This window comes from Delphinus delphis, chromosome 11 (assembly GCF_949987515.2).
Source record: "Delphinus delphis chromosome 11, mDelDel1.2, whole genome shotgun sequence".
Lineage (NCBI taxonomy): Eukaryota > Metazoa > Chordata > Mammalia > Artiodactyla > Delphinidae > Delphinus > Delphinus delphis.
This window is the reverse complement of record NC_082693.1, coordinates 44,824,621-44,838,053: the sequence shown is the minus strand read 5'-3', so window position 1 is coordinate 44,838,053 and position 13,433 is coordinate 44,824,621. Positions and strand designations below refer to the sequence as shown.

Genomic DNA, 13,433 nt, shown 5'->3' with positions numbered 1-13,433 from the left:
AGCCGAGCCAGACCTTGGATGACCCTACAGAAGCGGGAATCCCTTCTCACGTGGGCATTCAGGGAGGGTTATGCGCCCCAGGAATCCTATGCTCAGGAAAAATGCTTGGGGAAAAAGCTGTGTTTGGGATCAGGCGGCAGACCCTGGCTCTGAGATGCTCACAACAGCTGCAGAGTTCTGAGTGGCTAATGGGGCAGAGTGTGCAGTGCGTCTGTACTTATAGGAGAGATTGCTTATTTGTCAGAGATGTGAAAACCATGAGCTGTCCTGGACTTGGTCTCCAGTCTGCTCAGAAGCTTTACTTTTCATGTGAAATTTCTTTTATGATTAACCTTGTTGTTCCTTCCCTTTCCCTCCCCATCTCTGCCCCACCCCCACCCCTGCCTATGCCTCTCCCTGTACCTCCCTTTTCTCTTCCCTTTCCACATGTCTCTCTGCTGGTCCACAGCCAGTCCCGGCTCTGCAGCCCTCTCCACAGCCTGTTCAGTTCTCTCCAGGCTCCTGTCCCCAAGTCCTTCTGCCAGTCTCTCCGCCCCAGCAGTACAACATGGTATAAACTCCATTCCCCCTTTTTGTCTTGTCCGTGTGTGGCCTGTGTCTGGGCATGTCTGGGTCAGTCTGTGACAACCGTGCAAAACAGTTGTGCTGTTTAGAGGACCATTGTTAGAAGGTATTTCTTCTTGAGGGGCCAGCACAGGCTGAACTATACTTCATTCTAGTGACCTCATAACAGTACTTTAGGCATCAAAAGATGCCTAAATGTAAGACGGAGAAGAACACTGAATTCCCCTGAGTTTCAGGACAGGGAACAAAATCAGATGTTGGTCTAACCTGGGCTCCTCATCCTCTCTACCATGTGCATCCTTCATCTCATCTGCTCCCAGGACATGTCTGAGGAACCCAGTTTATTCTGTACAGAATGATTCTTTATAGTTTCCTTTAAAAATAAAAACACAGGGACTTCCCTGGTGGCACAGTGGTTAAGAATCCACCTGCCAATGCAGGGAACACAGGTTTGAGCCCTGGTCCGGGAAGGTCCCACATGCCGCAGAGCAATTAAGACCGTGCACCAGAACTACTGAGCCTGTGCTCTAGAGCCTGAGAGCCACAACTACTGAGCTGCGTGCCACAACTACTGAAGCCTTCGTGCCTAGAGCCCGTGCTCTGCAACAAGAGAAGCCACTGCAATGAGAAGCCTGCGCACCACAACGAAGAGTAGCCCCCACTCACCACAACTAGAGAAAGCCCGTGCGCAGCAATGAAGACCCAACGCAGCCATAAATAAATAAATTTATTTTTTAAATAGTTGCAGATTTCTCTGGCACGACTGGTAAAAACTTAAAATGTTCCCCTATTTTACTATATTATTTTACATGAAAAATATCCTCTTCTGTTGAATAGCACATGCTGTTTAAATTGTTCGTACCCTGACTACAAATCCTCTGAAGATCTGATTTGTCTCATAGTTGATAACTTCTATCATGGTTATAGGAGCCCTGATTTTTTTTAAATTTTGTGTTAATCACACCTGTCTGCTTTTTTTTACTAGAAACCCCTCTTTCCTCCCATCTCTTATCTCCATTCTGAAAAGTTCTAGAATATGAACCTCAAAATAGTAACTGCAGTCCAGTCCTCCTGTCATCTATTCCTGCCCACTAAGGTAGCAAAATAGCTAAGATCATATCCCTGAAAAGTGAGTGAAACCACAGGAAAGCATTATCTTTTGTTTCTACTAGTTTCATTTGCAAAAGAACTTCTGCCCTGCCTGTGTATGTATATGTGTATTTTGATTACTGTCCATGGAGCAAAAAAGATGAGGAAGTTAAAAGACTAACCTATCACCATACAAGTGAGGGATGGAACACCCTCACTCTTTCTGCTTAGAGAAGAGGGCTGAGAGAGAAGGCAATTACAGACCAGCCAGTCAGTCTCGCCCTCCAGCTGGCCACTCACCCTGGCCTCCTTGCAGAGGTGAGAATTGGAAGTGGTTTCTGAAGGGCAGGAGAACTCTAGGCAAGTGTCAGAGAACAGGGGTGGAAATGATTGCAAGAGGGAGTAAGGAGATGAGCAGCAGGCGTTGGGAGCCCACCAGTCTTTCCACTGCATAGGCAGAGCTGGGGAGCCACATGAACCCACCCATAATCCACGCAAGGTGTTGTCTGGGTCCTTTATTATAAAAACGAGATTTATGACAATGTAGGGGCCCTTTGTATGGTTGGAGGCATGAGGAAGACAGGAAATGGAAAGATTTTGTAGGGTTTTTTCCCTACTAATTTGTCCTGTTTTCTCTATATATAGAAGTTGTGTCATTGCTCCCATCTCCCCAGGACTAATTCTAATAAAGATCATAATCAGAGTGACCATTGTTACCCCATATGTGGTAGGGAGACTGGGTCTGGAGTTGGGCTTCAAACAGCTGTTCAATTCATGACAATTTAAAACACCCTATGAGGGCTTCCCTGATGGCTCAGTGGTTAAGAATCCACCTGCCAATTCAGGGGACACGGGTTCGAGCCCTGGTCCAGGAAGATCCCACATGCCGCGGAGCAACTAAGCCCGTGAGCCACAACTACTGAGCCTGTGAACCACAACTACTGAGCTGCGTGCCACAACTACTGAAGCCCACACACCTAGAGCCCATGGTCTACAACAAGAGAAGCCACTGCAATGAGAAGCCTGCGCACCGCAACAAAGAGTAGCCCCCCTCGCCACAACTAGAGAAGGCCCGCGCGCAGCAACGAAGACGCAACACAGCCAAAAATAAATAAAATAAATAAATTAAAAAAAAAACACTTGTGAAAAAAATAAATAAAACACCATATGACAGAGGCTTAGGGCTAAAAAGCGCCTCCTAGGGCACACATGCAGGAGTGTCCCAAATTGGTGTAAGGAAGGAAGGCTGTAGAGAGGGCTACTATTTCTGTCTGTCTGTGGTAAAGCCAAAGACCTGGGGTTTGATATGACCTCAGTCTTTGGGTCTCCCTCACTCTCTCAACAGACAGATGATCTCAGCAACCCCTTTGGACAAATGAGCCTTAGCCGCCAAGGTTCTACCGAAGCAGCTGACCCATCCTCAGCTCTGTTCCAGCCCCCACTTATCTCCCAGCACCCTCAGCAGACTAGCTTCATCATGGCTTCTACAGGACAGCCCCTCCCTACTTCCAGCTATTCCACCTCTAACCATGCACCACCTACTCAGCAAGTCCTGCCACCCCAGGGCTACATGCAGCCCCCTCAGCAGGTGAGTGGCTTGGGTTCCCAGTTTAAATCACTAATTCAGGGACTTCCCTGGTGGTCCAGTGGTTAAGATTCCGTGCTCCCGATGCAGGGGGCCCAGGTTCGATCCTTGGTCGGGGAGCTAGGTCCCACATGCTGCACCTACAGCCCCCATGCTGCAACTAAAAGATCCCACATGCCACAACTAAGACCCGGCGCAGCCAAATAAATAAATATTTTAAAAAAAATAAATCACTAATTCAGTTTGTCCAGTATTATAATCCTTCTTTCTTCCTCTAGTTTAGACAAATCAGAGGGGATAACTGTCCCCTACCTACCTCCATTTCCCCACCTTGACTTGAGAATTTTCTTTCTAGTCAGAAGGCCATCTTTCAAATAACACAAGTCCTTCCTGTTTTGTTTCAAACTTGTATACGAATGCTGCAATTGCAGGCCCAAAATAGCTCCGTTTACAGATTTCTGGGAATTAACCGTGATGTATTTAATAGTTTGGGGATGTTGAGGCTGAATTTGAGGGACTTTCTGATACATCTGTTTCCTCTTACCATAGATCCAGGTTTCTTACTATCCCCCTGGACAGTATCCTAACTCCAACCAGCAATATCGACCTCTCTCTCACCCGGTGGCCTACAGCCCCCAACGTGGTCAACAGCTGCCTCAGCCATCCCAGCAACCTGGTAAGAGGAACCGCTGATGTATGAAGGTAGTAAGTAAGGGAAGGGGGGAGACTGGGAAAGAGAATTACCTTCGCTGTTTAAAAAGCAGGGGGGGGGCTTCCCTGGTGGCGCAGTGGCTGAGAGTCTGCCTGCCGATGCAGGGGACATGGGTTCATGGCCCGGTCCGGGAAGATCCCACATGCCGCGGAGCAGCTGGACCCGTGAGCCATGGCCGCTGAGCCTGCGCGTCCAGAGCCTGCGCGTCCGGAGCCTGCGCTCCGCAACGGGAGAGGCCACAACAGTGAGAGGCCCGCATACTGCCAAAAAAAAAAACTCATCAAAGAGCAGGAGGGACTTCCCTGGTGGCACAGTGGTTAAGAATCTACCTGCCAATGCAGGGGACAGGGGTTCGAGCCCTAGTCTGGGAAGATCCCACATGCCATGGAGCAACTAAGCCCGTGCGCCACAACTACTGAGCCTGCACTCTAGAGCCCATGAGCCACAACTACTGAGCCTGCGTGCCACAACTACTGAAGCCCGTGCACCTAGAGCCCCTGCTCCGCAACAAGAGAAGCCACTGCAGTGAGAAGCCTGCGCACCGCAACAGAGAGTAGCTCCCGCTTGCTGCAACTAGAGAAAGCCCGTGCGCAGCAACAAAGACCCAATGCAGCCAAAAAAAAAAAAAATAGATAGATTTATTTTTAAAAATAAATAAAGTAAAAAGCAGGGGGTGCAGGGGGCGGGGGCGGCAGGAATGATTAGGGTCCTGAAGAGGAACCCGTGATCTCCAGAAAAAGAAAAAGTAAAATAGAAGGAAAATTACTGAGAGAGTGTGACCTCCTAAACATTGTTGATACTATGCTAATGTCTCCTCTGCTTTGCCCATCCCTAGGTTTACAGCCCATGATGCCTAACCAGCAGCAGGCGGCTTACCAAGGCATGATTGGGGTCCAGCAGCCACAGAACCAGGGCCTGCTCAGCAGCCAGAGGAGCAGCATGGGGGGCCAGATGCAAGGCCTGGTGGTTCAGTACACTCCACTGCCTTCTTACCAAGTGGGTGCATTTTGTACTAGGAAAGATCACCCAGTCCTTGGGATGAGGAAAAGGAGGACAGTTTCCCACATCCTCCAGTCTGACAACTCAAACACTAAAACATTGTTCACTTTACCCCTAGAATTTTTAGGTTTTCTTCCTCTGAGAGAAGGCCCAGAGAGTCTGAGAACAGTCTTTATTTAAATTGTTTGGTTTTTATATAGCCATGCAAACGAGTATATGCCCAGAAAAGTAGGATCTAGAGGAAATTAGGCTCCTTCCTGTACATCACATGCCCATGGGTGAGGTTTGGAGAGGAAGGCAATGGAGGTAGCTCTAAGCATTTCCTTTACTCAGGTAAGGAGAATAGGAGTCTCTAAAGGTAGGGAAGGAGGTTAGAGTGTCCTGGTCTAGTGATGACTAGAGGCTGTTCTTTGGATGAACTCTTTGGGAGTAAGAGTGGTCATTCTCTTCTTGTCTCCACCCAGGTCACAGTGGGTAATGACTCGCAAAATGTGGTCCAGCCGCCTTTCCAGCAACCCATGCTGGTCCCTGCGAGCCAATCTGTGCAAGGGGGCCTCCCAGCAGGGGGCGTACCAGTGTATTACAGCATGATCCCTCCAGCTCAGCAGAACGGTACAAGGTGAGAACTCCCAGAGAGTTGGGGTGCATCTCCCACAGACCTTAGCAACTGTTGCACCATGGTTTTGTTTGCACTGGGAAAGAAAGGCAGGGGTAAAGATCCCAGTGATACCCTAAAGCAGGTAGAACATGAGGGAGTTCATTCTCCTTTTCTCCTTGTCATTTCGATATTTGCGTAAGAATTCATCAGCAGGAAAAATTCCTGCTTCGGAGACAGAGGCTTTATAATTTCCCCCATTTTTTGTTTTTCTAATCAGTGGGATTCAGAACTATGAGATAGAGACAGCTTATTATTTTAAAAAAGCAATTTGGAGTATACATATGTAAATTTCTCTGTGTACCTCTATATCCATGGATGAATCTGAGATAGCCTATTTCTATATGTCTATTTATATATATCTTAGTATAGCTCATAGCTAATAGAATTTTAGAGGTAGAAGTTACCTTAGAAATGTCTAAATATTTAGACATTTCTAAGTGTCTAATAGTCCACTCCCCTTGTTTTATTTTTCTCCCTTCTTTTATAAATGAGGAAATTCCAACTAAGGATGTTAAGAAACTTACCCAAAGTCACAGAAGTAGTTAGTAGAAGCAGAGCTGGGACTAGAACTCAAGTCTGGGCCTACCTCGATGTATTTCTGTATCTCTCTCAGTGTCCACATTTCTGTCTTTTTATGTGTATGTCTCCACGTTGTCTTGAGTTTTGTGAGATTTTTCCCCATTTGTCTTTAGTTGACTATATGTGTTTGCCATTGAGAAAATATCCTAAATCTCCTTAGTTATTTTTGCCCATCTCTCTCTAGCACTTTAGCCCTGTGTGTCTGTCTCTGGCATTCTCTTCATGTTTCTGCTGTGTTTCTCAGAGCGTGTGTGTGTGTGTGTGTGTGTACGCACACGTGTATGTGTTTGGTGTTTCTACACTGTTGGGAAGAGCATGTGTTACTAACATTCCATCTGTAGCACTGATTAGCAGCTTCCTAATTGAAAGATGATCAAGTACAAATATATATAATTAACTTTGAACTGATGAGTGATTTTAGAAATTGCATGGCAAATTGGTCTGGGAATGGCTTGGAGCTGCCTTGACTTCCCACAGGGGAGGCTCAGGAAGCAACAGCTGTCTGCCAGGAGTTGCGTTCCTCCCTCTACCGCTTTACCACTCTTCTCTTCTCCATCTCCCCAGCCCTTCTGTGGGATTTCTGCAACCTCCTGGCTCTGAGCAGTACCAGATGCCTCAGTCTCCCTCTCCCTGCAGTCCACCACAGATGCCACAGCAGTACTCAGGTAAGAGGATAAAGAATTGAGGGGTCTTGGGCACTGGTGAGAGCAAACACTGCTGAAGGACTTGTGCTTTAGAGCTGGGAAGGACAAAGAGAGTTCAGGGATTGGCTCTGTCCCCAGCTGTGACCCCATCATGAGGGAAGACCAAAGTCCTAGCTGGCTGGTGTTTTCCAGAGGTGCTGAAATTGACCCCTCAAGAGGTGAGGTTGGTTGCCTGATCCCTATCCCTGGGGAGTCACATGTCGATTGAGTTCCTTGTTTTCTCTCCCTCTCCCTCTCCCTCTTTGCTGAATCCAGCACTACACTCACCACTCACATGCCTTTGAAACACAGAGTGCTTACTTCTGTCTGTTGCACTCATTCTTCCTGTAAACAGCTTTCCTTTTCTCTTGGGAGAAAACAAGGAAGGAGGCTGATAAAATGCTTTTAAAATGCTGATAAAATCAGCATTTTATCATAAAATGCTTTTAAAATCATATCTTAGATTTGTTTAGTGGTTTTTCATATGTGCTCGGATATACTGTGTCATTTTCATTCTCACTACAACTTAGTGAAGAGGAAATTTAAGACTCAAAGAGAATAAATGACTTGCCTAAGATCACAGTCCTAGAGCTTGAACTTGGGTCTTTTCACTTTCTATAACCCATGCTACATCCTCAGTAACACATTTTCAACAGGTTTCTGTACTCTGTTCCTCCAGTAGGAAATAAATGGATATCATGTTAAATAGCTAAAGGCCTTCTTTGGAGGGGCCAGTTATCCCAGGTGAATAGACTTATGCCTTGCAGCCTCTCACTATCTGTCTTTGCCAAGAACTCCCCCAATACACCAAGTACAACTGCTCCTGTTTGTTTCCCTTTCACCCAACCCTGACATATCATTACGCTGTAGTTAAGTAGACTTCACGGGTTCTGGAGGGGAGGAGGTTAAGGTAGCCTCCAGCCATCCCCATGCAGCTCTATTGTGGGAATGTCAGGGTTCCCTCTTCTGGTGAGAAGGAGGTATTTTGCCAATTTTTCTCATTTTAGAAATGGAATATTTTTCACATAAGATTTTCTGTACTCTATGTTAGGTGCTCTGGAGTAGATTCCAGAATTAAGCTTGCTTACAAGACATGATTAGTTCTTACCTTCAATGTAATGACTTCTTCCTTTATCCAGACCAACCATGGATCTCTTACAGGATGAGGTTTTAAAATTCACCAACCTTTACTACTCTTCATTACATTATTGGTCTCTCTAGCTGTTTCTCCTAGTGTCCGCCAGGGGCACTTGACCTTGAAATTCCCAGCGGGGTATGGAAATTATAGAAACCAGCTCCAAGAACTGCTGTAGCCTGTGGTGGTGCTTGGCACCTCAGGGCATTTTCTCTCCTGTTTGTTAAAATAAGTGTGTGTGTGTGCATATGGGTATACTTGCATGTGAATTTTTGTATATATCCTTAGTGGTATATCAGTATATCTGTTGGGTCTCCGCAGTTATGTCTCTTCATCTGCAAATACAAGATGAATTAGAAACAAATCAAGTGAGAATAATTTTTCAGTACCTACTCTGGACCTAGTGCTGGGTTAATTAAGTAAACTGAAACAGCTATTGTTCTGAAAGTTGGCAGCACTAGAGATCTGGACTGGGATTGGAAGGAGATAATCTAGGCTTTTCCCAAATTAATAGACAAAACCCTCTCCATCATCTGATTTCCTTGCTGCTTTAGAATTTTCTGTTTTATTTCCTTTCCTTCTGGCTACCCTGATTGACCCTAGGCTTCTGACTGACCCCTTGTACTTTTCCTAGATGATGGGACCCTCTCTTCCACCCACATCATCTAAGAGACCTATTCACCATTGCATCAATCTTAAAAGTCTTCAATCCCTGCTCATGGGAATTTAAGAGGAAGTGGAAGAAAAGAAAAAGTGCTTCTTACACCTTCCTTTCCAGTTTTCCCTTTACTGGAAAGATAGAAGGCTGGCACTCCCCACAAGGGCTGCTATGTCACCTTCAGAGGACAGTCACCCGCCCTTCTCCCATGTAGCAACATGGTCACTTTTCCAAAAATAAAGGTAGGGATTAGGATTGGCTGTTCCTAGAGCAATTGTTCCAGTTTATTAATACAGTTTTGTAGTTGCCCAGTTTACCCCCAGGCCTGGACGTTAATTCCTCCACTATGATATTAGATATAACCATAACCTCAGGAAATACTTTTCTTCCCACTAAAATAGTGACTTGCAGGTCTCTTGAGGTTTTTACAGGGTTGCTTGTCTGGGGAAGAGGCACACAGACATGAAATGGCAGTGAAACCTATGCACAGACTCTCAACTCACAGTGACACAGCAGCAGGGCCAGAGTGAGGTACATACAGAAATAGCTTCTCACCTATTTACTGGCTCATTTTGTAGCTGAGGGCTTTCCAAAGCTGAGACTAACTCTTTTCAATCCCCACTCCCTGAAGATAACCCTCTCCCCCACCAAAAAAATGGAAAACTACGAAGATACTGTAGGATTCTGTCCTGTAATTTGGGAAAGATGCCTGTGGGATTTTATTTCTCTGGACATTCCTTTCCATAGATTTGATTTCAGATGGTAAGGAAGAAGCCTTATCAGTTTTCTACCTCAGCGATTTAAAAAAAAAGCAAAAACTAAACAAAAGCAATTCTGCCAGACATAAATGTCATCTGTTTATATTTATGCGGTTTGCTCTGCCCAATCGACCTTTCTGCCCAGGTTTAATGATGCCACTTAAAAAGCCATTCACACGTTCCCTCTCCTTTCAGAGCTTTCAAGCTGAAATTGATTTCCTTATTCAACTCCCTTCTCCCCCTTCCCACTCCAACCCAGGCTCCTTCCCCCAACGTGATTATGTGGAAGCGCTGTCACTGGGCAGTGCTGTGGGGGGTTTTTGTTTTGGGAGATTTGGGGTTTTTTTGGCCACATGCATTAAGTAGCCACAGTTCAGCTGCTAATGGATGCCACCAGCTTCTGGCTTGAGGAAGAGAAGCATAAAAGTCATCTCATCAGCAGAGTAGTGCTCTCTGTCCTCAGCTGAGTGAAGGTACAACACTCCAGGCCAGCCGGAGAGGACTCAGTGAGGGGAGGAGCTCAGGAATGAGGCTGCAACTAGGAACCCTGCCTTTGCTTTCCTTGCGATCAGAGAAAATAATATGAGGACTTTGTTCTCTTTCCCCCTCCACTTTAGCCCCCTAATAGCTCCTTACAGCTACATGTTGGTATTAGAAAGAACTTCTCCTGCCTTGCTTATGCGCACACCCTACATACTCACACATCCTCTACCTTTTCCTGGCCCAGGGCAATAGGCTCAGGTTATAAGCTGCCTTCCAGAAAAGCTATACATTTGATTATTTTTACGTTGGCCCCCTCAGGTAGCAGTGAGTTGTCTGAATAAGATCAGTTGCAGTTTTGTGGGTAAAGAATATGGGAGCAGGTGCAGCTCTTAGGGTGGGGAAGTACAATGCCCAGAGCAACTATAGTAAAGGGGGAGTTGTTAAATGCATGACACCTCACAACTGTACAATTTTCCTGTGGCCCTTTTACAAGCCATGCTGATGAATACCCTGTCCTCTTTTGCAGGGGAAGGGGAGAGGTGAGCCTGTCGAGCCTGTCACTCTGAGTATTTGTGCTGTCTGATTATATGAGCCCTAGAGGATGGGGGTGGGCACAAACTGGGGAATAGGGTACAACAGATGCTGTGTCTACTGAGCTATTCTCTGAGACCTCCCACTGTTTCTTTTCCTTTCCTTTGACCGATGCTACCTGAGAAAAGCAATCACGCTCACTTCCCAGCATGACTGGTGCCCAGGGCAGAGGCTGCAACATTTCCCAGCACAGGAAGCAGTGCGATGGCGGCAGCAGTGGCAGCCCCAGAGCACTGAGCCATGAAGGCAGCAGCATTGCAGCAGGTTTTCAAGCTAGCGACCCTCAGTCCCATTTCTCTACCACCAGACACACACATGAACTCAGCCTGTCCATCCACAGAAATATAGTCTGGAGGGTCAAGGGCAAAGCCTCATGCTGGACAGTCCCCCGTGGGGAAGCAGAGCTCCTGCTCATCTCTCCCAGCAGAAACTGTCTATCAAACTGCTTCTCCGTGACCCCTTACCTTGCTTTTCACCATGAGGAAGAGTCAGGACTTAATGTTCCTCCCATTGAGCCCTTTCCTTCCCCCAGACTGTGAGAGGGTAAGACCATATCTATGGTTGCCTGGGCTAAAACCTCAGGGCTGCATCCAGTCAGTCACCTTGAACCTGTCAGTAAAACCTTCAGAGAGTCTCACCCTCCCACTCCATTTCTGCTGTCACTGCTCTAATTCATAATCACTTTGTTTTGTTTCAGTAGCCTCCTAACTAGTCTTCTGGTCACTAGTCTCTCCCTCCCTTTAGCCATCTTACATTCGGCCACTTGGGTTAGCTCTCTGAAACACAAGTCCTGTTCCCAACACCTACAGGATACAACCCTTACCAGAATGTGCTTCAAACTCTGACACCAGCTATTTGTTTAATGTCTGACTCCCTAATAGACTGTTCATTCCATGGGATAGAGACCAGTCTTTTTTGTTTGTTTGTTTTGTATACCCAGTGCCCAGCATAGGAACTGGCACATAGACAAATGTTCAATAAACATTTGTTGAATAAATGAATAAATGTATCTCATCTCCTGCTACTTCCCCTACATAGCCCCTGTGCCTTAGCACCTTGAATTATTTGTCATTTCCTGAGCATGACATACATCTCTATGCCATTCCCTCTACTTGAAATGTTCCCAGTTCACCCAACCCTTGCCCAAGAATTATATCCTGCACATTTATCTTCTCCAGAACAACCAGAGATCGCTGACTTATCTGCAGCCATTACCAGAAAAGCCTGCACGTGCCTGCAGCCCTGGCCCAGGCCCCAGACTGGGACCTGTACCATGCCCAGACATTTGAGCAGTCTGACCTGGGAACTTTGACAGAAATGAAGTAGTTTTCTGCCAAGCATACCAAAGTACCCCCCACCAGGTGAAGGCCAGGAGGGCATTGGCATCTTCCACTCAAACTTCCACTGGTTCGAAGTTTCCGCTGGTCTGAGAGAGAGTCAGAGACCAAATCAGCAACTATCTCAGATTCCTGGCAGGACACAGTTTAAGTGACCCTGAAGCCAGTAGGTGGATTTGCTTACTGGCTTTCCCACTTAGGGTTAGCTGACAGGCCTAAAATGTAGTTTGAATGCACAACCAACTGCTTTTTTCCTGCCACCCAGGAGTGTCACCTTCTGGACCAGGTGTGGTGGTCATGCAGCTGAATGTCCCTAATGGACCCCAGCCCCCCCAGAACCCATCCATGGTCCAGTGGAGTCACTGTAAATATTACAGCATGGACCAGCGGGGGCAGAAACCTGGAGACCTGTACAGTCCTGACAGTAGCCCCCAGGTGAGTCCCTGCAACCCAGCTTTGTCTTAGCAGGGAGGTAACCAGATTCTTCTCAGGAAGTAATCTTTGCCATTGACTGAGCAACCTCTGTTACTTATCTTTCCCTGGGCACTTTTTGGGAAGAAACACAAGAAATAGAGGAGAGCATCTTCTTTCAAGGAACCTAAGATTTAAGGTAGCAGATGGGACACATGCTTGAAAATGCTAAGGGAATACTTAAAACAGTATGTCAAAAAGTGGATGTTAAAATAATACAAACTGGGCTTCCCTGGTGGCGCAGTGGTTAAGAATCCGCCTGCCAGTGCAGGGGACACGGGTTCGAGCCCTGGTCCAGGAAGATCCCACATGCCACGGAGCAACTAAGCCTGTGCGCCACAAGTACTGAGCCTGCGCTCTAGAGCCGTGAGCCACAACTACGGAGCACACGTGCCACAATTCCTGAAGCCTACGCGCCTAGACCCCCCGCCATGAGAAGCCTGCGCACCGCAATGAAGAGTAGCCCCCGCTCGCCGCAACTAGAGAAGGCCCCCGCGCAGCAGTGAAGACCCAACGCAGCCAAAAATAAAATAAATTTTAAAATAATAATAACACAAACTAATTAGGGACTAGGGCTAGTTTGAAGGAGCAGTCTGACTTTGACAGAGTTCAGCAAGAGAAGTTTCCTGAGAGAGGTGACTTTTTTTGTTGTTTTGAGAGAGGTGACTTTGTTTTTTGTTTTTTGTGGTACGCGGGCCTCTCACTGTTGTGGCCTCTCCCGTTGTGGAGCACAGGCTCCGGACGCGCAGGCTCAGCGGCCATGGCTCACGGGCCTAGCTGCTCCGCGGCATGTGGGATCTTCCCAGACCGGGGCACAAACCCGTGTCCCCTGCATCAGCAGGTGGACTCTCAACCACTGCGCCACCAGGGAAGCCCATGAGAGAGGTGACTTTTAAGCCAAGCCACAGGAATATCCAGAGGGTAATGTTTGGGGTATGTATGATGTGTACTCCTCTCTCTCCCACAGGCCAACACACAAATGAGCAGCAGCCCTGTCACATCTCCTACTCAGTCTCCAGCACCCTCTCCTGTCACCAGCCTCAGCAACGTCTGCACAGGACTCAGTCCCCTTCCTGTCCTCACACAGTTCCCCCGTCCTGGGGGTCCAGCACAGGGTAAGGGGTTAGATAA

General features: G+C 47.0%; 1 protein-coding gene across 14 annotated transcripts in view; it reads left to right on the top strand.

Annotated features, from left to right (window-relative positions):
- Positions 1-13,433, top strand: part of R3HDM2 (R3H domain containing 2) — a 146,703-nt gene that overhangs the window by 129,095 nt on the left and 4,175 nt on the right. For 7 of the 14 annotated variants that reach the window (XM_060025050.1, XM_060025045.1, XM_060025044.1 and 4 more), the window contains 8 exons: positions 449-550; positions 2,999-3,241; positions 3,788-3,914; positions 4,786-4,946; positions 5,414-5,568; positions 6,751-6,851; positions 12,097-12,266; positions 13,270-13,417. In XM_060025050.1, the coding sequence (XP_059881033.1) occupies positions 449-550; positions 2,999-3,241; positions 3,788-3,914; positions 4,786-4,946; positions 5,414-5,568; positions 6,751-6,851; positions 12,097-12,266; positions 13,270-13,417 (1,207 nt within the window). The remainder of the gene's footprint in view (positions 1-448; positions 551-2,998; positions 3,242-3,787; positions 3,915-4,785; positions 4,947-5,413; positions 5,569-6,750; positions 6,852-12,096; positions 12,267-13,269; positions 13,418-13,433) is intronic. The other 7 variants (XM_060025052.1, XM_060025055.1, XM_060025053.1 and 4 more) reach the window with 1 other exon arrangement.